This window comes from Aulostomus chinensis, chromosome 23 (assembly GCF_037954235.1).
Source record: "Aulostomus chinensis isolate RoL2024-O1b breed Wild chromosome 23, RoL_Achi_v1.0, whole genome shotgun sequence".
In the NCBI taxonomy this organism is placed as follows: Eukaryota; Metazoa; Chordata; class Actinopteri; order Syngnathiformes; family Aulostomidae; genus Aulostomus; species Aulostomus chinensis.
The window spans coordinates 19974420-19998400 of record NC_141342.1 but is presented as its reverse complement, the minus strand read 5'-3'; the positions used below and the strand labels follow the sequence as shown (position 1 = coordinate 19998400).

The 23981-nt window shown below is 46.3% G+C and overlaps 1 protein-coding gene across 4 annotated transcripts in view; it reads left to right on the top strand.

Moving 5' to 3' along the window:
* Positions 1–23981, top strand: part of ankfn1a (ankyrin repeat and fibronectin type III domain containing 1a) — an 88297-nt gene that overhangs the window by 43826 nt on the left and 20490 nt on the right. For all 4 annotated transcript variants that reach the window (XM_086195371.1, XM_086195372.1, XM_086195373.1 and 1 more), the window contains exons 8-14: positions 5746–5941; positions 10715–10925; positions 16419–16613; positions 18809–18922; positions 19822–19919; positions 21078–21168; positions 22989–23096. In XM_086195371.1, coding sequence (XP_086051497.1) covers positions 5746–5941; positions 10715–10925; positions 16419–16613; positions 18809–18922; positions 19822–19919; positions 21078–21168; positions 22989–23096 — 1013 coding nt within the window. The remainder of the gene's footprint in view (positions 1–5745; positions 5942–10714; positions 10926–16418; positions 16614–18808; positions 18923–19821; positions 19920–21077; positions 21169–22988; positions 23097–23981) is intronic.

Genomic DNA, 23981 nt, shown 5'->3' with positions numbered 1-23981 from the left:
TCAACGCCACACATCAATGGACAGAGAAACTGAGCCGTTAATGTAATTTCCGAGTCCCAGCAGCAGACTTGTCCTGTTCGATGACTTCAACAACTCTGACCAGCCCCCGCTCCAAAGAAACACTCGCTCGGGCTCATGGGAGTCGGAGTGTTTTAAACAAAGAGCCGAGTATTTAGAAATAAAGTTGAAATGATTGAACCTGATGCCTAGAAAATACGTCCAGCCGATGCCTTTGTTGTTTGTTGAGGAGTACAGAGCAGATCTGTGTGAGTGGACGCTGGAGGGGTGATTGGCGCTGGTGGGAAACACTTCAGGGACCCGTGGCGTGATGGCAGTTGGGGTATGATTGCTGGCAGTCAAACTTGGGGTTAGTATTAGTTTCACCATCCAGTTAGCTGCGAACAGAGCCTGGAGCATCACCAGTGTTGCCATGGTTACCCTCGGTTTAATGCACTGAGCTCTGATTCAGAGCAGCAGTTCCATAAAAACACAGTGGTGAGGGGACTTCTGTGTCATAGCGGTGATAATATAGTGAAATATACATGCTGAAGAATGAATGTGTGCAGCCCGTGAGCTAGTTGACCTGCTGAACTCATGCCAATTATCCAAGAGTGTGTGTGTGTGTGTGTGTGTGTGTGTGTGTGTGTGTGTGTGTGTGTGTGTGTGTGTGTGTGTGTGTGTGTGTGTGTGTGTGTGTGTGTGTGTGTGTGTGTGTGTGTTATCTGGTGGATTGATTCTGCCTCAGCAGCTCTGTGGCTGACATCCTTCGGTGTCCTCTAGAATTGCATGAAGGACCTGATGTTTTTGTGTCTGCGTCTCTTTGTTTCCAGTCTGGAGTGTTTTCTGTCTCCAGAGGCGAAGCGGCCTTGTGCTGCAGTCTCTTCTGAAGCTCAGGGCAAACTTGTGAATATGATAAACGGAGACCAGCACAACCAGAGCTGGAACAATTCATCATTTAATAAGTTCATGGAAAGATAGAGAATCCTCTTCTGTTTCAATGGTCATTTTGTGTTTTGTTTTTCAAGCAACAATATCTGCTTCCAGATGCTTAAATTTTCATGCTTCCTGCTCTCTCTTTCTTTCCCCCCGCCTTTGGAAACATTTTTGTCTTTCCGACTGTTGGTTTCAGACTGTTGAATAGACAACAGAAGCAGTCCACTTGAGTGTGTCACTTCAGACTGTGGGAAATTGTGAGGAGTATTTTTCTTGACATTTTACAGTCGATTGGTTCACGGATTGAATGTGAAGATAATCAGTAGATTACTCAGTGAAGAAAGTAATTATTGGCGTCAAAAGTTGACTTAAAAGCCCTTTAGTCTCACCGCACGCTGTTGACTTGTTGGAGCGCTGCTTTTTTGGGTTAACACTATGGACAGCACCTGGTACCTGGTCCTATCTTTTCTTTTTAACGACACCTTTCTGTAGGGTCCCAGAGAGTGGAGAGCGCTGCTGACCCCTGAGGCCGATTCACAGGGCGACTCCTTTATATGGCAGCAGCTTCATACCAGCGGCGACCGGTCGGCTGCAACAAAAAAATCTGCCTTCACAGCTGCTCGTCAAGAGTGGCGTGCACACCAGCTCAATGAGCTCAAACCAACTTCTAGAAACTACCTGGACATGCCGGCTGGCTACCGTTGATTTGGTGCTTTTAAGTTCCAAGTAAAATTGTGTTCAGTCGTTGACCACTCCACCATGTAGTCAATCAATGATTGACTTGTAAAGCTGTCCTGGAAGAGGAGCCAACAAGTGAGGCGCTGCTCTTGGTGTTAGCGTAGCCTGCTAACACTTTGATGTTTTTCCCTTTGAACATGCATAGACCTGAAAATGCTGAAGACACCAAGGTCATCTTCCTCCAACAAGAGCGAGCTTTTAAAAGTGATGTAACAACACAGCATCACTTTTGGCCATGAGAGGCCGTCCATCCATTTTCTGTACTGCTTTTCTTTTTCTGTTTGGGGGGGGGGGGGGTGGATGGCGGCGGCGGCGTAACAACAGCACCCAGAAACTTCTTCCATCCAGCCTCTGAGCGTGCTCAGTAACACATGGCGACTTCCTTTTGCTCACATTCCAAACTGGAATGATCCCAGACAGGAGACTTTTGGATATTTGTAGCTCTTCCACGTTTGAATTCACTGAAAAACCAAGTGAAGTCAAATCATCTGTGCGCGTACGCCTGCCTGAGCATTGTTGGGCGGATAGCGAGAAGCTGTTAAAGTTTAACAAGTCAACATTGACGTTCAGTGCTGAACTGAGTTTGTTCCTTTCAACCATTTTAAACATGATTGTTGAAAGATTTAAATTGAAATGAATTTCATTTTGTGTTCCTTTTCCAGATTTGAACTTTGATATTCATTTTTTTTAGCTGAGACTATTTATTCACACACACACACACACACACATGCAAATTGAATGTAAAAGGACAAATAAGCATCACCCTTTTACCGCGGCTTCATTCCCTGAGGAGGCTTCAAAGCCAAATTACGACTAAAGAGATGTGTGTTGGGTACCATTAACACAACGAGTCCAGACAAGGAGCTAATCAGCTGCTGTGTGTCGTCAGTATGGCGCCGTGCTGGGCGGAGCAGCTTTTCTTTTCTGACCCCCGACAATGAGGAGGCATTGTAGGTGTGTTCCTTGCAGCAGCTTGTCTAGTTCTGATCAGCGCGGGAGCAACGGTGCCACTGAAATTTGATTGTCCGTGAATGATGAGTAGACAATCGGTGATGTCAACGCTCTGCTCAAACACACGACACCAAAGATTTGTCAGCACTTTGCTTGTTGATGCTTCAAAAATTGTAACCAAATCATTGCTGGTTCAGATTCATCCCCTTTACGTGGAGTCAATGAGATTGTTAATGGATTCTTGTAGGATGTTGACGCTCGTTCCTCCACAAGAGCTGTGACTTCATCGATTCTCCCAGAGAGGAAACGTGCCACAGATCCGCGCTCAGGACCAGGAATGTTTTCCGCTTCTAGAAATTGGGTCAAAAACCTAGCAACGCACAACACGAGTCTTCTTCCACATTATGACGTTATTCCTGGTTGCCATATGTACTGAAGAATTAGCTGAACGTTCGAAGTTAGTTTTTCATTTTTCCGTGTAAGTCATTGATCCGTGGGTCTGCTTTTAAAGCAGAAGCTGCGTCCTGTGTCCAACATGCTGGATTCGATAAAAGCATCCAGGAATAAATGCAGGTTTTACCCTTTCACTCTGAAGACAATGGCCGCGCTACTGAACATTCACACAGCATCAGCACACAGAGTTTGTTAGTGTGGAAGGACCTATCAGTTTTTCTGTCGTCTGTTTCCTGACGGATGCGCAGCGCTCAGACTTCCAGCCCATTTGAGATGAGTAAAATACTCCAGAGGGCGGTTACGATGGCTGCAGAGTATCAAAGACCACGGGACAAATTCCATTTCCTGTCCGCTGAAACGCCTTTAATTTGCCTGCGGAATGGTGTTTATGAAGGCAAGAGAAACTTAAAATCTATGTTATTGGGACTTTCTGGCTGGACCCTGGACCCTGGGTGCTTGACCCTGGACCCTGGAGCTTGGAACAGGGTCAGCATGATACATGCCGTTATTTAGCGGTGGAGTGTTGGAGTTTGTCACTGGCTGGTGTTTGTTCAAGCGACACGATCGGTGACGCTCGGTGTAGTTGGGTGACGTTTGGTTTTGGCTCAGCTTTTTCAAACATGGCTGCCATGTGGCCAACAACCTCATTTTACAGCTAAACGTTTCTGAAGACCAATGAGGCGAGAAATATATAAAAGTATGTAAGTAAAAGATGTAGTTTGCTGTGCTTTAGAGGCACCCTTTAATCAGGTATCATAGTCTTGCTGATGCTGCACATTTCCAAAAATGCTGCCGGTTTTTAGAAAATGCTTCCACTGGAAAATGAAGCAGCAGTAAACCAGGAGGCAACCCTCCATTTTGGATCGTGAAGGTACCACCAGCACTGCAGCAGAGACGTTGTGGAGACTCCACACCGGGTGCAGCCCCTTCCTGTATCAAGCACCTGCCTTCTTTCATTACAGCCCCCGTAGAAGCCTCATTTTGACAGTTGTGCCATTTCAGTCACGTGTCGGGGTTGCCCAAGCGTGATTTAGAGAATGAGCAAAGGCTGCGAGCGACACAGGGTCATTTAGGAGCCAGATGAAACGCAATCTCTTCCGACAGCGTGAGGGCCAAAGGCAAGAGCTCCAGCAGAGCAGCGCATTTGACAGCAGCGCAATGTCATAAAACCACAGGTCGTTTCCTGAGCTGCACCTCGATGTCGTCCGCTGTTGGCGCATCCCTCTCACAGCTGCAGCCGCGTCTCTCTCTGATTTCTAGATATTAATCTCTTACCCAGCGTCTCTTCAGCACATCTGGAGCGGGTCGTCCTAATGAGCAAAGGCTCGTGTGCCATTATGCTGCTTGTGATCGGCTTTGAGTCTGTCTTTGATTAATGTGAGGAGTTAATTAGATCGGTTGTCCCCCAAATGTCAGCATCAGCCGATCACGGGACTGTGACAGCCCAGCTCAGGCAATAATTCAGACAGTCTGCTGACAGAAAATTAATGGGTGAATCAATTAATTGTTTAATTAATCTTTGAAGCAAAAGCTGTCGGAAAAGTCCTGATCAAGTGTCTCATGTGAGGCCCTGCTCCTGTCGAGACACTAAACATTTGTTTCTGGAGCTTTATGATAATTTCAAAAAGTTTCCAACACTGAGAGACCAAAAAGTAATTAATCGAGTGACTGAACCTCCCAGAAAGTCAGTGGCTTTAAAAGGCTTCTCTTCTCTTCATTTCGCAGCAAGAAACTGCGAAATCACAAAGGTTCTCTGGATTTTCAGCTTTCCGCCAGTTCCTCAAAGAACGATTTGATTCTGTAGGGAAAAAAGGCAAAATCTGAAGTAAAATTTGTGATATTGCATTAAATCACTGTATTCTGAGTGTTTGTGCGTGTTTGTGATTAAAAGATAAGTTAAAAACAACAACAACAACAGCATAAAAATCAACTGTGAAGCCATAAGAGAGTCAACTGACAAATGACAGAAATTCTGTGTCAGTGCATCTGGTGTGCAGGATGAAGTTGGACGTTTGAAGTAATTCTTATGTTAAAGTTACAGCGCATCGGCTAAAAATACATTTAATTGATTTATCACGCCTTCATCGTACCCGTTTTACTGAGAAGGAGACAGAGGGTCGTATGAGGTGACTGAATATTGCAAATGGAGGATAAAGTAAATCAACACGATATTCCAGTCAGAACTATAGACGAGTCAACTTACTGATTCCTGGCTCTGATCATCTAAAACGAATTGTGAAATCCCTGAATCGTTCCCAACCTTTTCGCTCGGTGTGCCAGTGTCAGGTCACATGACCCCAGCATCTGTTTGAGCGAGGGATACGAGGGAGGGAACAAGTGGTTTTGAGGTGCCCCCATTCTGATGTGTCACAGACGTTGTTATCTGCACCAAAAGAATTTGTCGTGGTGTTCACGTTTTGTAAATTCCGGAATACAAATGTAAACATCGTGAATTTGGAAAGATAATTATTTTACTTCATTCACAAAACATGGAAAGTCATCCATTTACTACGGTTGTTTGATCAGAAGAAGCGAGTGGAGGATCGGATCAATACAGAAATGTTAAAATGTCCAATATCTGCGGACACCAGTGACTTGGATGATTTCAGTCTTCGAACTTTGATCTTAACCTCTGCTTCTCTCCTTCCACCCCCTCATCCGTGGCGGCAGACGCCTCCCGGCTGTAATGACCCAGCAGATGCAGAACCTGCAGTTGTCCCAGACCAGGAAGTGCCCCGGTGGGCCGGCCTCCCCCAGTGCCGCAAAGCGCCTCTATCGTAACCTGTCGGAGAAGCTGCGAGGAAGCACCTCCTCCTTCGAAGATGCCTACTTCTTCGGCAAGACGGACCGCCTCCGCAAGGCCTCGGTGAGTTTGGAAAGAGAGAGGAGGGGGTGCAGGGGGTCCAACGTTTGTAGATTATGAATGGAGCAGCTGAGTACGTATCATCATCACATTCCACTGCGAAGAGCAGAGCATACTTCGTGTGATGCAATAATCCAGTGACTAGCATGTCTGTGGTCGTAAATCCCTTAGAGGAAGTTATAGTGGGAATTATTTTCCTTTCAGTATTGTAAGTTCCAGTCCTCTAATCAGTAAAAAATCTTAAAAAATTAAGTTTTAAGAGCTTAAGGTCATAAAAGTCTTAATTTTCATGCTTGTGGGTCCAAAATTCTGAGGTGATCGGTGTTTGACGTTTACATTCGGTGCTAAAGAATCGAAAAGAATGTGTGTGAAAACTTGATCAAAGTTACTGACGATGCAACATATTGAAACGATTTGGGGTACAAGACCAAAAGCCCATGGGCGATCCCTCACAGCCCCACCGGTGGCGCTGTGTCCACAGCGCTCATTGCTTACTGTGGTTACACAAGTGGCTACGCGTCGACCTCGTCAAGCCTGGCTGTGAAGCTAATATCTGATCAAGCAGCAACCAAATAGAGGCCACGTGAACCCTAAATGTCACACTTGAGTTGAGGGTCAAAGGTTGAACAGCAGCTCAGAAACATTGGTGTGCATGAGTGCGAGTAGTTGAGTGTAAAGGTTGTTACGCTGCACTGGATTCATCTGAAGAAGTGCAGTGTTCCACTGCTTTAGCAGAGCGGCTACCTCTGCTCCCGTGCCGCCTCCCGGCTCTGATTCTATTTCCACCTCATGGAGTCAAGCAACACAAACCTCTGAACTCTCCACAAGGATGTAAACAATAGTGATTAACAGTTTTGCTGAGGACCTCTCGGAAGACCCTTAAAGACCCTCGGGACTCCAGTTTAAGGACCCCACTGGTGGAGAGTCTGTTAATGGTGCTTCAGAGAAGTTGAAGAAGGAGGAGCATGTTTTTCTGTATAAATCATCCAACAGTTGTCCAGATGTTTCTGCCCAGTGTTTCTCTTGTTGCTGAATAATTTTCAATGAAATGTAGAGAACACTTGATGTTCGGGGGAAACCCTGCCAGGCTGCTTGTGTCTGGGACAGAGGGATCAATAAACATCTCGTTTGGTGTCTCTCTAATTCGATGTCTCCACAGCCTGAACTCTCCGTTCCCTCGTTTGTCACGTCTCTGATTAAATCTCCAAGCTGCCGCCTCAAGCTGTTTCTGATTTTCAGGGTTACATCACAAAATCTCTGTCTCTCGCTGCTCTCTGTTGTCTTCTGTCTGGCTTTAGTTCCCTCCCAAAGTGATAATGGGTGATGGGGAAGTGAAATGCCTTGCTCAAGAACACAGCGTCTCTGGTGAGCATTTGGTTTCACGCTAGCTCGCTCTTCATCACCACCTCTCTCATATCATCGCGTCCTTCCTGCTGCCCTGTGAAACATTTGGTCAGTGGGACTAATCGTGTGCAGAGGGTGTTACAGGTCAGGCAGACGCCTTCAGACGGCGCTCTGCCAGCCTGCTGACATTTACCGAGCCAGCAGACATGAAAAAGGGAGGCAGATGAGGGTTGTATGAGAGGGGGGGAGAGAGAGGAACGCGCCATAGATCGCTGTATCTGTTTGTTCCCTAAATCACAACATAAAAACCTGAAAGCATTGAGCTCTTCAAACCCGGTTGAGAGAATTAACGATGAAATTGGCGCGGTCAGGGGAAAAAAAGTCAAGTTAATGTTCTTTTATTTTGACGGCGTCCAAAGTGCGCCGATGAAGTTATTTTCAAGGTGCAAAAATGTCGTGAAAAAAAACAAAATCAACTGAATATGGGGGGAAAAAAGGAGTCCAAAAAAAAAAAAACCTCAACTCACAATTCGTGCAAGGAAAAAAATCCAAACAGGGAGTTCTTCCATAAATCACTTCAAACATGCTCCAGAGAGGCTCCGCCGCTCCAGAGAGGCTCCGCCACACCAGAACGGCTTCACCTGTAGCCCCTCCCACTGGGCTCAGCAGGCTCTCCCAGAAAATACAGAAAATACAATGAAACATTCTACCCTAAAGAGGCAACAGGACTCTGGTGTCCTGTAAACAGTGATTATGAATCATTTCCACACAACCAAAACAAACCTAGACAGGGCAAATAATGTTATTAACACAAGCCAAAATCATGCGAGTCACATGACCACAGAGGCCCGGTGGGATTTACCATTTAATCAATGACAGGTAACGGCCTCGGCTTGCCGGTCGTTAAACCTCAGTTGAAAGTGAGCCGCCATGATGGTTGGTATGGTATGAAATAAGGGAGTTGATGATTTCATTTTTTGTCCTTGCTGGTTCGGGGTCTTCCCCTCCGTGTGAAGACTGTTTGTTTTGAATGACCTTTTCAAGTCAGCGGCCATGGTGAACTCAGGCTTACGGCATTAGCAGGCTGGTCTTTCATCGACTACGTAAGATCATCCTTCATCAGGTCCCAGACTGGGACATTTACAGTGTTGCCTCAACAAAAGTGGATAGTCGAGTTTGAAACCAGTAAATGTACACTAATAAATAAGTGAACGCGCGAAAGCTACAAAAGGCTAGCCAACATTAGCTAGCTGCCTAAAAGATACCTCAGTAACATATTGGAAATGTTTTGCATAAACAGGGTTATAAGATAGTATTCCTCAGTAAATATTCAAAGATGTAAGTAAAAAAAACCAAAAACTCCCCCAAACTTTCACTTTTGCGCCAACTTCGCTCCGCCATCTTTGTCACCTTCGCCAAGGAAGCAACGTGTTCACTTTGTTTGACTGTCGAAAGTTGGGGTGTGACGATTGGTTTTAACGGCGATTTGATTCGTGTCACGGTCCCTGGTTACCGATACGATTCAAGGATGACAGCGGTTCATTTAGAACCATACGATCCCAAACCATTCAGGGGCTTGACGTCGACTCAGTAACTGTTAGCCAAAAATTCCAGCAGTGTGACTGTGAAATAAACGCCTGGATACTGGACGGTGCAGGTGAAGTTTCCTAGATTCCTGTTGTTTCTTGTCAGGCAATCAGGCATAAATTAATTATGGATATAAACAAACAACAATTAATGGCAAATGCATTCACGTTTTAGTTGAATAAAGTGCAACCAACACTTCAGGTTGATTTAAAGGCAGGTTTACCCGCTACTTTTGCTCTTCCATGCCCTACAAACAGCAAACACACCAGACCGCAATTGTTGATAATTTCTTGCTCGCCGGCTTCTCCTCCGTCGTCCGCCAGGCTACGTTTTGTTGAAATTCACGCTGCTGCTGGCGCGTGCTGATGACATCAAACCGTATCGTTTAACGTCTTTATTATTAAAGGTACTAAAAAACACATTTCTGTAAATTCTGCCCTGCTTAAATGTTGTCTGTTATTTCCTAGTATCGATACAATTGATTGGTTGCTTTTTGACACAATGTTAGATTGATATATGTCGTCCGGGAGGCCAGCTTGCCGAGCACAGATCGGTGTAGTCGGATCATAGGAATATAAATCGATACATCGACGCCGGTTTTTTTAGGGTTATGTTAAATCTAGAAGGCTGTTTTTCATAAATCTGTTAAATATGGGCTCAGGAGTCCCCAGGTCTCATCACAGATGTGAGATTTGAGAGCAGCGTGTCATCCAAACACCGAAGTACGGGCCATGTTTGGGAGAACTGGTGTTTCTCCTCCCAGTAGAGTTCTAGAGATGCATGTCGAGGTACCCTGAAGCTCTTCTGTTTGCTGCTCGTCTGTATCTGACCTCAGCGGAGCAGCTCTACCTGTGATCGTCGCCTCTACCACAACAAACGCACGCTCGCATTTTGTGCTCACAGTTTTCCATTTCAGAGGATGTAAAGATGCTCAGAGGACCCACAAACACTTGCCTGGGTGTGGTTAGGAGGCTATTTACTGTAACTCCCCCAGGCACGAGAAGGAGCAAATGGATTTTCATATTTCTTCACTGTTGACGTGACAACAAATCTACAGCGACGCAAAAGAAGTAAAAGAAAACAACATCTGTAGCCCTTGTGATTCAACTAAGATGGAGCGTTACCTTGCAACTGGCAGCGTTTTCTTCTTTTGAAGAATTATTTGATTAAAACGGTGTTTTACTTTGCTGTCCCTTATATTGAAGTAAACCCTTCAGAACCAGAGGTATCAAACTCCAACAGAAGGTTTTTGATGGTGTTTTAAGCGCCACACATTCGAACCACGGCTGATCTCAGTTTTGCTGTTGTTTTGTCAGTCACCGTTAGCGTCGAGCTAAATATATGTGGCTGACTTGTTCTGCAATTTGGAGTCACAATGAAGTTGTAGAGAAGGAAGTCAAACAATTTTATGAGCTGTAGAGACCTATTTGGGAGTCCTTGAAATTCTAAAAGCATTTTTTTTTGTTGTGCTTTAAGTTCAACTCAAGTTGAAATTCGCTTTCAAATTATTTGAAAGAGTAAGAAAAAAGTTAAATTTAAGCGTAAATTTGTCAGCTGGAGTGATACTCGTACTCTGGTTCTGACTAAAAGAGCAATCACAAATTAATTTTGAAGGTTCCGTTCTGATTGGAACCTGATTGCTGCAGCAACGGTTGGCGACGAGCTAGAGAAGGTGCCCAGGTTCTAACCTGCTCTAACTCACGAAAGAACAAACTCGCTTGCGGCCGGTTCAGACCAAAGATTCAGAAAGAGATGAGTTGCAACTGTTTCATCACGTCGTGAACCTTGGGTCTGATCAGGTCTTCGCGGTAACTACAGTAAAAGCTGCTTACTCTTCTGTCCCAGACCATGCAGGGTAGCGACTGCATCTTCGAGGCGGTGGAGCAGCAGGACCTGGACACGGTTCAGATTCTGCTGTTCCAGTACTCGGCCGAAGAGCTGGACCTCAACACCCCAAACAGCCAGGGCCTGACGCCGTTGGATATCGCCATCATGACCAACAACACACCCATCGCCAAACTGCTGCTGAAGGCTGGCGGCAAGGAGAGTCCGCACTGTAAGTAGACTACCATGTCCACTGTGTTTCTTTTCTACTTGTTCAACTACATTTGTGGGGTCTCACACCCATAAAGTCACCCTACTTGTAGAACTGATGCGCTTCGTTGGGCCAAAATTCTGTCTCTCACTAAGAGCCAAGACTTTGAGGGGTCAAGGTCAGGGTCAGGCCTTCAGGTGTGATGGTTAAGGTCAGGGAAAGGGGGTTAGGGGATTATGTCTCAATCAGGGGTACCCCTAGTGGCATCCTCCCTGAATGACAGCAATCTTTGATAAAACTATATTTTCCACTAGATTTCCAATCCAAACGCTCAAATAGAGGCGCTTGTACTGTAGTTGTGTCTGAGCGTCATTGCATGGTGGGGGAAAAAGTAACTGATGGATCTGAAACATTTGAAATGCAGCACTGACGCGTTTCCAGTCACCGGCTTGTTGTTGCAGCGCTGGTTTGTGCCTCTTTATGCAAGACGTTTTTCTACCAGAACGTTCTGCTCTTCAGGGGGTAGTCGGCTGAAAAATGGTTCAAAGGGGGCTCGATTTTGGAAAATTGTACAAACCAGCGGACCGGGGGATGCAGATGAATGTCCCCACAAAGATAGTAACGTCTACTCTGTGTAGATGGGGGAGGGGGGGGGGGGGTTGGTTGGTGAAACAGTGGCCAATTTACAGCGAGCTGGCCTCCTGCGTGACTCCTGCTGAAAAGCTTTAACAAGGTTTGTCGTTTAATGGCTTAACTTTTCCAATGATGCATGTAACGCCGGGGCAATTACAGCTAAGTGATTTATTGTGCCACTGGGCCGCGGCGGCGAGGGCTCTCCAAATAGCGGCCTGGACTCTGGGCGGCGGTACAATCCCATCCTTGTAAACAAACACAGAGTAAACATTGCCGCTGTTTTCCCTCCTGGGGCCTGCTGCTCTCTGTTTATGTCATTCCTCAAGTGCCAAGTAAATCAGCCTGCCCAGACCTGACAGCCCCCCCCAGCTCTCAGAGCTCACTAACATCCATGCCATGTGTGAGTAGGCTTGAAGACTCTGGAGTAAGAACTCTACTGAGAGTCGAGGGTCTAAAAGAGTAACTCTTCTTTGAGAAGAGGGTTTAGCGGGATTGCGACTCATTGATGGGGCGGCAGTGTGGGTCGAGTCTCAAGAGCTGGACGTGACGATACCAAAACCTTAATTTTAAATCGAAAGAGAGACTGACATCGGAAGCAGCGGAGTGAGGATGTGTCATGACAGCAAGACTTTAAAGGAACATGTCAACTTTCTGGTGGGGGGGGGGGGGGAGGGGGGCGGAATTTTTAGAGCCAGACAAGCAGGTAGATCCCCTCCTCACCTCTGTGTGCGTTATTGAGCTCCAGACCCTCCACCTGAAGGCTTGGGGTCGGGGGTGGGTGGTCGGGGGTCGTGTTGTGTATCATCCTTAGCAGTTTTGTTCAACGTGAGCACCAACCAAGTTCGGCGAGAGCAAGTAAAGCCTGTTTTGGAGAGACGTGTATTTGGCTTTGGACGCTTCATGCGAATTCGCTTCAATGTTCGTGTTGACAGCGGCCAAGCTAACCAGCAGTCAGCTGTCCAGAGGAGGTTTGGAGTGCTGTTCTGCTCACAGAGAGGAAAAACAACTATGCATCTGCTTGTCTGGGTCTAAAAATGCTAGGCGACAGTTGTGTTTCCCAAGAGGCTGGCGTGTTCCGCCTCTGAAGGCTCGTTAACGTCTCTGATATTTTCACTCGTGTAAATGTTGCGTCAGAGGCTGGTCTGCTCCATGAAGAAACTTTATCCAAGCTCCTTCGGAGTCTGAACAGTATAAAAATAGCAAGTGATTTTATCAAAATAAGTTCTTAAAAGTGCTGAATATCCACACACTGCTGCACGAGTCGGGGGAGGGGGGCCTTACTGCACCGCAGTTTATTCATCAGCTACTCTCTGAAGTTTGTCGCGCGGATCACTTTACAATTCACTCCGCGCCAACCGTATCACATCTCACAGGAAGTAACAATTAGTTCCATTCAATTAAGTGATCCGGCACGTCTCAGATGACACATCATCGCGGAAGTGGACGCCCCGGTGTCACAACACAAAACTAAACCCACTAATTAGACTGTTATCCAAGGAACGGTTGTCGTCATCAGGAGACCGAATGAAACACCTCAGCTCATTCTCGTATTCTTATTATCCAGCGAGGAGCTCGGCAGCACAGATAATTGATCGGGAGTTTTATGCGTGTAGTGTTTCTTTGCTGGAAGCTTCTTAATGTTCGGGATCAAACTCTCAGCTCAGTCGGGAGGTCTGAGATGGTGTGTTGTCCCTGAGTCAAACTGCTGGAGCTGCAAGATGCTAATTGTCTTTGCATGAGGCAGAATCCACAGTTTGAGTAAAGAAGATGAGAAATGAACCCAAATGACCAAAACCTTCAATGACATGTTAATATACTTTATTTCTATTAACTCATATATATATATATGTGTGTATTTATATATATATTCAAATTTACCATATTCCTATTAAGTTCCATGGAATGCTCTTTTGCAAAAAAAAAAAGGTTAAAACAAGCTTAACTTCCCAAGGAAAATTTCCAGACACTCTCCAGAAATTTACTGAAAAATTTCCACCTCTGCGTAACCCCAGTGGTTTCCACCAATCACCGTTTGCTCTGGAATTGTGAAAACAAGACTGAGAAGTGGCTTATTTACATGAAAACAAACATAAAAATCATTTCCATTTGGAAGATACAGAACGTTAAATGAAGAGTGGAGTTCTCTGGAGCCGCACACCCTCGGCGGTCAATGAGGGCGTTGTTTCTGTTCGTGTGTCTGTGCTGCTGTCACGGCCCATGAATAAGACCTGGACGGGATAGCGAGAGCAGTGAGGAGGCGATGTTTGGACACACATGCAGGTGTGTTTTTAATGAAAGTTTCGGTCAGACTTCATACCTGTTCTGTGTGCTCGCATCAGCTAGCAAACAAGCTGTTTTTTCATGTTAGCGTGCAGAAAGACGAGTAGCATAAAACCCTATAAACTGCGATGCTGTCAGAAGGTAAATATTCACACATGAAGTTTCCAGCCGTGTCTACTCTCAGACACACAAACTCTGCCTCTGATAATTCTTCCTACAAGTAAATATAAAAGCTGAATGCTGAGATCACATCAGACTTGAGCCCATTTTATTATTGCTCTATTTTTACACCGTGTGTATAAAAGCTCTCGCTACATTCTCGCTATTTAGTCAAAGGAAAATCAAGATGAAGAGGTTTTGTTTGGAGGGCTGTCTTTATCCTTTGGATCCAGCACAGCGCTGTCAAGGGAAACCTTTTCATTGCAGCCAAATAGGTTTCAGCTCACAAAGACATTTTCTGCTTCCTGCATTACTTAACCGCGATTGCCAAAAGACCCAGCCACGTATTTTTACCTTGAAGGAACCAAAAATAAAGTGTTTAACAGCAGCAAAGCTGTGTATTCTGGAGACATCGTGAAGCAATGAAGGGAAAAGTCATCTTTGTGAGCTCAAGACACAGGCTCACACTTTAAGAGTTTGTGAGATATGGCTGGCTGTTGTTCTGGTCAGAGAGGGCGTTTAGTACCACATGGACCCGGGTTCAAGACCAGGGTGGGGGACTACACTCAGCCTTCCCTACAAACGGGACTCCAGAAAAAGCCAGCTCGTCTACTCCCGGGTGGAAACGGGCATCTCAGTTCCAGACTTGCAGCACCAGTCTTTTTACAGCTTGACTCTTTCTGCTTCCTTCTCCCTCAGACTTACTGGATGTTCACTTGTGGACCATATATGGTTACATGAGATACTTTCCATCTTGTTGGCCTTGATTTGTTCTTTTTTTTTTTTCCCTCCCTCTCACATGGACACTCTTGTTTCCCCTCGTTGTGAAACACGACTCTGCCTCAACCTCTGCGGCCTTCACAGGGCTGAAACTGCCGCTTTGACTCCGTCGTCTCCACACGAACAAGAGAAAACCTTCAATACCTGACAGGAGGAGAACATGTTCTCACCGTCGAGCACTAACCAGACCACAAGCGTGCATGTGCTTCCCAGATGAGGTCCTGAGGTCTGCTGTCATGTTTTCTTTCATCCTCCTTGTAGAAATAAACAGACGGAGCTGCACTTTCAGTCTGACGCGCCGTGCTTTCTCACCAACGTGATTCATATGTCACAGTCTTTATTGATTTATTTCTTTAAAATTGTCACTTTGGCTCACAAATAACTAATATAATGGTTAAAAAAATCATTTATATACTTTGAAATCGACTGGCAGGACCCGTGAGCTACTAGAGGAATAAGAGTGGGGACAAATGTACGTACGGTCTATTAGTACTTTACTAAGCATGCAGGATGTCACTGCCCTCTACCTGCAGTGATTGAACCATTTATTTATGCACCACTGAATGCCAAGAAACATTGAAAGACATCAGACGCTTAGTAGGTCGATATTTGGAAGGATAAACAGAGTGGATACAGGGCCATAAACTCTTAAACCACCTGTGCATCTCTAACAGACAGGATCGATAGCGTACCCAGCATCTCCTTGCAGGGATGTGGATGAAATGAAAAGAGATGACTAGACATCAAAAGGTAAATGAAGGTGGAAGTTTCTTTAACTTGGAGTGAACGAAAGTGCAGCTCAGAACCCTGCTTCTGTTGACGGAGGTACTCGTGTTCAGGCATTCGTCTCCACCTGCTTCCTGGAAAACCTCCCAAGTTTTGTTTCTTTAAAAGGGGATTGGATCAGTGGAGCTCCTGTCACAATGGCCAGAAGACGTGCAAAAATCAGGCTTTATTTTCAGCAACAGGAACAAATTTACCCAGCATTCAAATGACTCTACAGTAGACATGGTTATTTATCAGCTCTGATTCCCGCCGACACTGAAGGGAACCCCTAACTCAGGTGGACCCAGTGATTTGCAGCTGCTTCCAATCTGAGACCCACATTTGAGGAGTTCTTGGTGCTCCAATCCACACTATGGAGCCAGTGAAAGCTTGTTGGGTAACTTCCGTAGCTCCAGATGCTAACCTCTGGAGCTGTGTGGACAGCGCCTGTCGTTTCTTTCAGGCGTGTTGTAAAAAAAAAAGAAAAAAAAAAACTGCATTCCAGAACCAATCCAAAGTGTTTAGGACAGTGCTGTGCTGCAGTCACGTACTTGTGAACACTGCACTCCCCCGGGGGTGCTGAAGAGTGTCACGTGAAACATTTTCATGGGTTAGGAACTGAGACAGTCTCATCAGGACATGATTCACCGGACACCTTCTCTCACCCTGGACAGTTGTGGGTGAGTGTCGTTTCCGATAAGGCGCGTCCTTGACCACGTGCAAGGGGCGTGCGCTTGTAAGAAAGACCTTCAGAAATCCCCAGACTTTGACAGGCAGGTAGTTGACCGTGTCTCATTACCCCATTTTTCCACATGACCCTCCCATCATGCATCAGCATGAGGCAGAAAAGCCCTTCCTGTCATTCTGAACTCAGTTGATTGGTGGTCTGTGTTGCAGTCGTGAGTGTCGAGAGTCGGGAGGCCCACCTGAGTTCTCTGGTGGTGGAGGCGGAGCAGCGGGCGGCAGACCTGGCGGCGCAGGCCCAGAGGGACGGCCTCTCGCTGGAGGCCTGCCACAAAGACAAACAGCTGAGGGCCTGGGAGTGGAGGAGCAAGCTGTACAAACGCATGAGGACGGGCTTCCAGCACACACGTGAGTCATCCGCCCGGTTCCAGTGGACCTCCATGCTGTCACCTATCGAGGACATCCTTCCTTCGCTCGGCAGACGCTCGGCAGAGCAACACAGCCAGTGTTGCCAGATTGGGTTGATACTGTCCACCCAACAAATGTGCCCTAAACAAATATGATGAATGCTAAATGATTCATAAGCAGCATAATACTTCAAAATAAGTAGGTCAACATCCGGCAAGCAAACTAAAGCTATGAACACATTGGACTTCCACCCACTTTTTAATTAAAATCCTACACGTTAAGAGTCTGACTGTTGAAATGTGCCTGAAATTTTTAATTAACTGTCAGCGTGATATCCAGAATCACTGTGTCATTGTAGGATCGGTGTAATCCTGCTGACACCCAGATGACTAGGAAAAGGAAGTTTAGAGAGTGAGAGGGAGGGAGGGAGGGAGGGGAGGGGGAGAGAGAGGGAGGGAGGAGAGGGAGAGACAGGGAGGGAGGAGAGAGAGAGGCGGAGAGGGAGAGGCAGGGAGGGAGGAGAGAGGCAGGGAGGGAGGAGAGGGGGAGAGAGAGGGAGGGAGAGAGAGAGAGGAGGGAGGGGGAGAGAGAGAGGGAAGGAGGGAGGAGAGAGGGAGAGTTACCAAATGATCGAAGCGAAGTAAAATCTGGTCAACTGGACGTAAGTTTATCTTGAAGACGTTTCACCTCTCATCCGAGAGGCTTCTTCAGTTCTAGTGAAGAGTGTGGAAGCTCCAGCTTATAAACCTATGTGGGAGTGGTCAGTGCTATTGTGGTGGAAACGAGCCTCCCGAGACTCACCTGGCCTCCCCAAACGACAGTCGTTGTGCGGTGTCAGGGAGTTTCACTGACCACTCAGATGCTAATGAGCTGTGCTGAACGACTGTCGTTTGGGGAGGCCAGGTGAGTCTCGGGAGGGTCGTTTCCACCACAATAGCACTGACCACTCCCACACAGGTTTATAAGCTGGAGTTTCCACACTCTTCACTAGAACTGAAGAAGCCTCTCGGATGAGAGGTGAAACGTCTTCAAGATAAACTTACGTCCAGTTGACCAGATTTTACTTGGCTTCGATCTACGATGACCTGGATGAATGAGAACCTACACAGACATCGAGAGTTACCAAATATTCTAAATTGCAAAAAAGAGATTTACCTTTTTCCCATTGGACAGAAAGTGAGCGGAGCACTGTTTGTGATGACTCTCTTAATTAATAATCTTTTAATAGTTATCAAGAGAATGAACCTCATTATTTTGAATTCATTAATTAGTGAAGGTTTTTTTTTTAATTAACAGTTTAACTTGCGACACGTTCAGGTGAGCTAAATTGACTGTCTGTCTCAAAATAATCTGTCTAAAAAATAGGCTAATAAGTTAATTAACTTCAATTAAAAAAGGTTGTTTTTAAAAAAATTTTTTTGAGGATTTCTGAGGACGGTGGTTCTCAGCTTCTGCGTTATTTAAATCTCTCGATCTAAAAAAAGAAAGAGACGTCATGACTGAATCAGCAAGAAAAGAAGTTTAAAGACTTGGTTCAAATTCTTTCTTCAAAAAAAGAGGACAGCTGTTTTTTTTCCAACAGTCGCGAAGTTTGAATAAAACTGAAATTAAACGTGTTTTTGGCCGAGACCTCCCCAGAGGAATCCCAACCCCCCGCCGTGGAGCAGTGCCAATTACCTTAAGAGTCGGGGTGTTTCTCGTTAAAAACACATTTAATTCGGGGTCAGGCCTGTCCCTCTAAGTGTCACTTAACTTTCCACGAGTGGGCTAGTTTGTCAAAGGATTTTCTTCAAAATCAAATTAAAGAAAAAGTGTCTGAGGGCCCAAAGCGGTCTTTCTGCATGTGAGGCGGGGGGGGGGTTGCTGGTAGGGTGGAGGGTCCTGGCCACTTCCAAATGAACCCCTCACGTTGTTTTGTGCTCTTTGAATCGATTTCTGCAGCGATTCACATTCAGGCAGAACGACCCTGACGTGTTTCTTGTTAAGTGCTTTAAAGTAATAACCTGAGATGTGTCTCAGCAAGGGGGGACGGCCGCAGAGACGCAGCCTCCCGCGTCGGAAGAAATCTCTCGGACATTTTCACACACATTATGAAGGTTTAGCAGAAATAAAAGATTTCTCCCGTAGAGGAACGTATGATTAACAGCAGCGCCTATGGATGCTACTTGGTGACGCGTCTCCCTGCCCCTGCTCAGGTCCCCCGGAGGCCCCGTCAATGGTTCGTCTCAGCGTGAGCAGCAGCACCACGCTGACCGTCAGCTTCCAGGAGCCGCGGTGCCTCAACTCCACCGTTGTGACCAAGTACAGAGGTAAAAAAAACAAGCGACCGCACGCAGCGGCATGTAGGATCTGACGCTCATGCAGTCTGAATTCTAGAAAGTTCTGAACTGGCACAGATGCACCACCATGGCGAAACTCTTTTCTTACAATCAACAAGATTTGTTTTGTCGATCAGTAATTTCTCTCTTGTACTGTAGGGGGCGCTTTGACTTAGCCAGGACGTGGATGTCGTTTATAACCACTGCAGAAGTAATCGAAATCCTAAGATGGACGACTGTAGTTTGAAAATCGCTGGAAGGTGCGATATTGTGTTGCTACCTACAAGGTCATATTTGACAGACCTGAAGGAGACATCCCTCCGTGAGTCGGATGTCCACAAAAATTACGCCATTATCATTCGAGTTGTTAATGTTTAAACGAACACACAGTGTCCGTCAAGAGTTACTGCCGTCGGATATGTCTTCAAAATCACGCGGCACGAACAGCCACGCTGTCCAACAATCCTAGTCCAAATAACTGATCCTGAACATCGGCGGTGAGTCCCAGTGGACCTTTGAGCCAAATGTGAACAAATCCGCTGCTGAGTTCTCAGTTTAATAAGACACAGCCTTAACGGCTACGTGAAGAGCCCAGAGGAAACATTACAGGCCAATCAAAAGTTGTATAAATATGTAATATAGTGGGGATTATGATAAGGTGTTGGTGTAGTTAACTCCTCCATCGCTCTAAATCATTCCTGCGAGTGGAGGGCCAGGGGCGAAGTATTACAGTCGAGGGATGTAATCACATGCCGGTGTGGTTAGACACGACTGAGAGAGGAACGGAGATAGAAATGGACGTAAAAAGACAGTGATGAAGGTCGATGAGCAATGCCGCGTCCCCCGAATCCGACTGATGCGCGTGCGTGTGTCTGTGTATGTGTGTCTAGTGGAGTGGAGCTGCCTGAAGGATTTCTCGCTGCTGGCTGGAGAGGTGGTGCTGGACAACTTGCAGACGCTGAAGTGCACCATCAGCAGCCTCACCACGGTAACGCCAGCGTCACTGCTCTGACTCCTCCCCTCCGCACACAAGCTTTATCCGTGTTTTTGCCCCTCACGTCCTCCTTCATTCATTTACGAGTACTTTTACCACAGTTACAGTGGCTACGCTTCGATGGAAATGAGGACGTTCCTCTGAGTACGATGCTGATGTAACATGCGCCATGGAAACGCCTTTATTGAAACGTCTTCTGACAAACACTGCAGTGAATGTCATACATTTTGTGTCGGCACTTCCAACGGCACTGCTCGGATATATAAAGGTTTGTGGGGACGCTCATGGCGTCAAGGAGGAAGAACTCTCTCTTGTCTAGGTCGTGTTTGAAGCTCTGCATGAGCAGGAATACAGTATTTGTTTCTGCAAACGTCTGCAGCTCAGTCGGTGCCTAATTACTGCGAATGCAACAGCATCGCAGGCTCCATCGCCGTGGTCTTTCAGCCGATGCTGACCTCCATCACACTGGTCTGAATGAACCTTCCAGGTTATTATTCTGACTTGGAGAAGTTGCAGGGGTCTTAGTCCTCATTCAAGGCTCTGCCACGGTAAATTGGTCTTGTGTGTTGCCTAGACACCGCTGGGATGTTTTGTCTCCGTTTAACTTTGTTGTTGAGCGTTTAGCTGCGCCGCATTCGTGACATTTAGAGAGGCTGTTGTGATTATGCACGACTGTCTACCCAATTCAGAGCTTCAGCCGGCCATCAGACGCTCCCACAATAGACCTGAAGATATTCAGAGACACCGCAGCGGAATAAATAACCCAGCCAGCAAACGCTCCTCAGCCGGAGCCACATCCCCCATGTTGGTGTGACCCCGAGTTCATTTACATATTGTTTTCACTCTTGTCAAGACTGCATCTCATCAGCTGCAGACTGGGTATATAACCGGCGGACTCGTGTCATAGCCCCGTTGTTGCCACACGGCTGTTTAATGTCATGCATTTATTGTTCTTGTGCCATAGCTGCTGCTGCTGCACCGCTGCAGTAACTACATTCATCCTCATTGCCATGAGTGCCCCATAGATTTATATACAGCACATTTTAGTGTTTGATTATCTTGTTTCTAAGGATTCTCATAATCTTGACCTCCCTTCTCTAGTTTTCTATTCAAAACTCGCTGTATCTTGACTTAAACACTTCTACTTTTCAGGGTCGCCTCTACTATGTGCGAGTGTTGGCCTACAACATGAAGGGCTGGGGTCCGCCAGCATCTTCCCTCCCTCCATCTGCTGCCCCTTCCAGTAGGTTCCTCCTTCCACTCCGTGCTGATGATCCCCCGTGTCCAGCAGATCCCGGCCTCTTACTGACTCAACACTTACATCTCTGCTGCAGAAATCTTTCCATCAGCTCATAGGCTAATGTTTCTCTCCGTGAATCTGTAAGAGACAGAATCATTAAAGACTGGCAGCTCCTGAAAGCCTGTCATCATCTTACAAGAATTAACCTCCGTTTATGTTCCAGTTTTATCCACAAAAATGTTCTTAAAGAGTGAAAAGAATTTAATAGCACAGAGTAACCAGCAGACGCATAATCAGTGTCAGTCATTGTATGAGAGGAGCTGAAATATTCAGAAGCCCGGAGCAGAAGTGAAGAGCTTTTACATGAAGATGGAAGCAAAGCAGCTTGTGACTGGAATTAGAGGTTGTCCAGGGATGTCGGAGAGAATTGTCTAGATTGTACGGAGAGATGTAGAAAATTAAAATTTTCAGAGGCAGATGTCTGACGACACTCAACTGAAATGCTCTGCCGTCTGTCACGACTCTCTTTCTCCACATTCAAGCTCTTTGGCCTTGAGTTGTGTGTTTGTGCCCATGCCACACATTTGTCTGGCTCTGCACGCACGTGTTGAAGTGTGTGTGCGCATATGTCATAAAGCCCACAAGGACAGATAGTGTGTGGGTGTGTGTTTGCACATAAATGTTTAAGTGAAAAGGAAGGGAGGTACAGAGTAAAGTCTCAGCAGATATTCACAGATTCTGCTTCATCATGAACAACCATCTTTAATTGTACAGAAGGTAAACTATGAGCATCCGGCAGCGTCTCTGATACCTGTTTGTATGAGAGGATTGATGTCATGAAATGCTAATGTTGATTTTTGAGGAGGAGCTGCGTGCTTAAGAGTCGGAGCCTCAGATGATCTCATACGGTGTCGTGGGTGTTGGGCTCCTCCAGGGTTTGCCACTGATTCCCTTGATATTCATGGATAGGAACTGAAGGTGAAGTAGAGCACTTCTCTGCCTCTTTGTTGATGGTGACCTCCAAAAGGCCCTGAAGTGGTTTGCTGCGTGTTGAGTGTTGGGATTAGAGTCGGTACCTCCAAGTCAGAGGCTGTCAATTTCTGCCTTAAGCAGTCGGAATGAAACCTTTGGGTCTGAGGTGAGTGAATCAGTCAAATAACACAAGCTGGGTCTCGAAGTAATACTTGCCAAAGCAAGGTAGGGCTTTGGTCTGATGTGTAGATCTTGGAAGTGAATCTAGTGGGTCATTTTTGAATCACAGTGGTGATCTAATGAAATATCTGTCATGATCACATCGGCCAGAGCAGCTGGTGGAGTGACCGAGTCGGTCTGAGCTCCAGTTACAGGCTGCCTTCGGTTCCTAGTTGGGTTCTGTTTTTGGAGCAGCCCACCATCGTACGGGAGCGGACTCACCTGTGCCCTGACTCACTCTCAGCAGCTGCACGAGAACTCTCTCACCCTGCAGGACACATCACACCATCCACACCAGAGAGGTTCAGTCACTCGATTAGGCATCAACAGCGCTTTGTAACGTGCGGTTCCACAAGTGTAAATGATCCATATGGAGGTGCGTTCATGACCACTTTGTAAACTGGAATCTGAATTGCTGTGCACAGAAAAGACATCAGAGTCTCAATGCATGTTTTAAACTCAGTAATCACTTCTCAAGTCCTTGAAGGTTACTTGAAATGGAAAGGATTTTCTTCTGTTGAAATAAATACATCTCCATTTCTTTCTTTTCCTTCACTGTATTTTCATTTTCTTCAAAAATTCATCCACAAAGCTGCTCCAGGCGAAGTATTTTATCCTCTGTGTGCTGACAGATTGGCGAGAGAGCGACGGCCGCGAGCCCAGGAGGCGTGGCCACATCGAGGCCATGGAACGCCTGCTTCAGCAAGTCCGAGCAACACACTCTCACTACTGCTGCGGAGGTGAGTGGCACTGCAGATAGTTTGTGTACAAATGAACGGCTGAAAATCCTGAAAACGACGTTTGTCGAGTGAAACTGGTGTCTCTGAGGATGTTTTAGGCCAGAGGGATTTCAGCCCCTCCCTCTCCAGCGATGACATCAGCACTCTGGCCATCATATTTCACACAAGAAGAGTTTGAACTCTGACTTTGTGAACAAGTATGAAGGATATGAGGGAGCTGTCCTAAATGTAGAATCGTTGAGGAGCTTGTGGACGTTTCAAGATTTTAACGGAGTTTTTGTTTTACTTTTTGTTTTGTTTTGTTTTCACCAAATCCGACTCAAAATGTTTCAACATTATCATCGAGACCGTGGCCCCAATACCCCTAACATTCCCCGTCGTCGTTCCACATCTGAATCGGTTCCCCCTCCGTCAACTGTCCCGCCACCTGCGCAGCTGACGCTTTCAGCCCAGCACGCAGTCACAGTGAGCCGAGTGGAGGAAGGTGGGAGTCTGACGGAGGAATAGAGTGATTCTGTGCAGGACTGGAGCACAAACAGCAGCTTCATGAGAACGTCCTGACAGAGCGAGACCGTGTGTGTGTGTGTGTGCGTGTGCGCGTGCGCGCACGCTTTTATGCACTGTGACCCCAGTGACATCATAGCTGTTGACTCAGTGTTGGTTGAGTGACACTGGGTTTTTTTCTTTCCCGCCGCACACACACTTGCACACACTTGCACACACACTTGCACACACTCTTGCACATCTATCTTAGTGAGGACACTCATCGTCAGAATGTATTCCTCAGCGTCCCGCTCATCATAACCGTGACAACTGAGTATCAAACCCGAGCCTTAACCAAAATCCAACCTTAGCACAAAAATCCGGTCTTAAGTTCCAAACTGC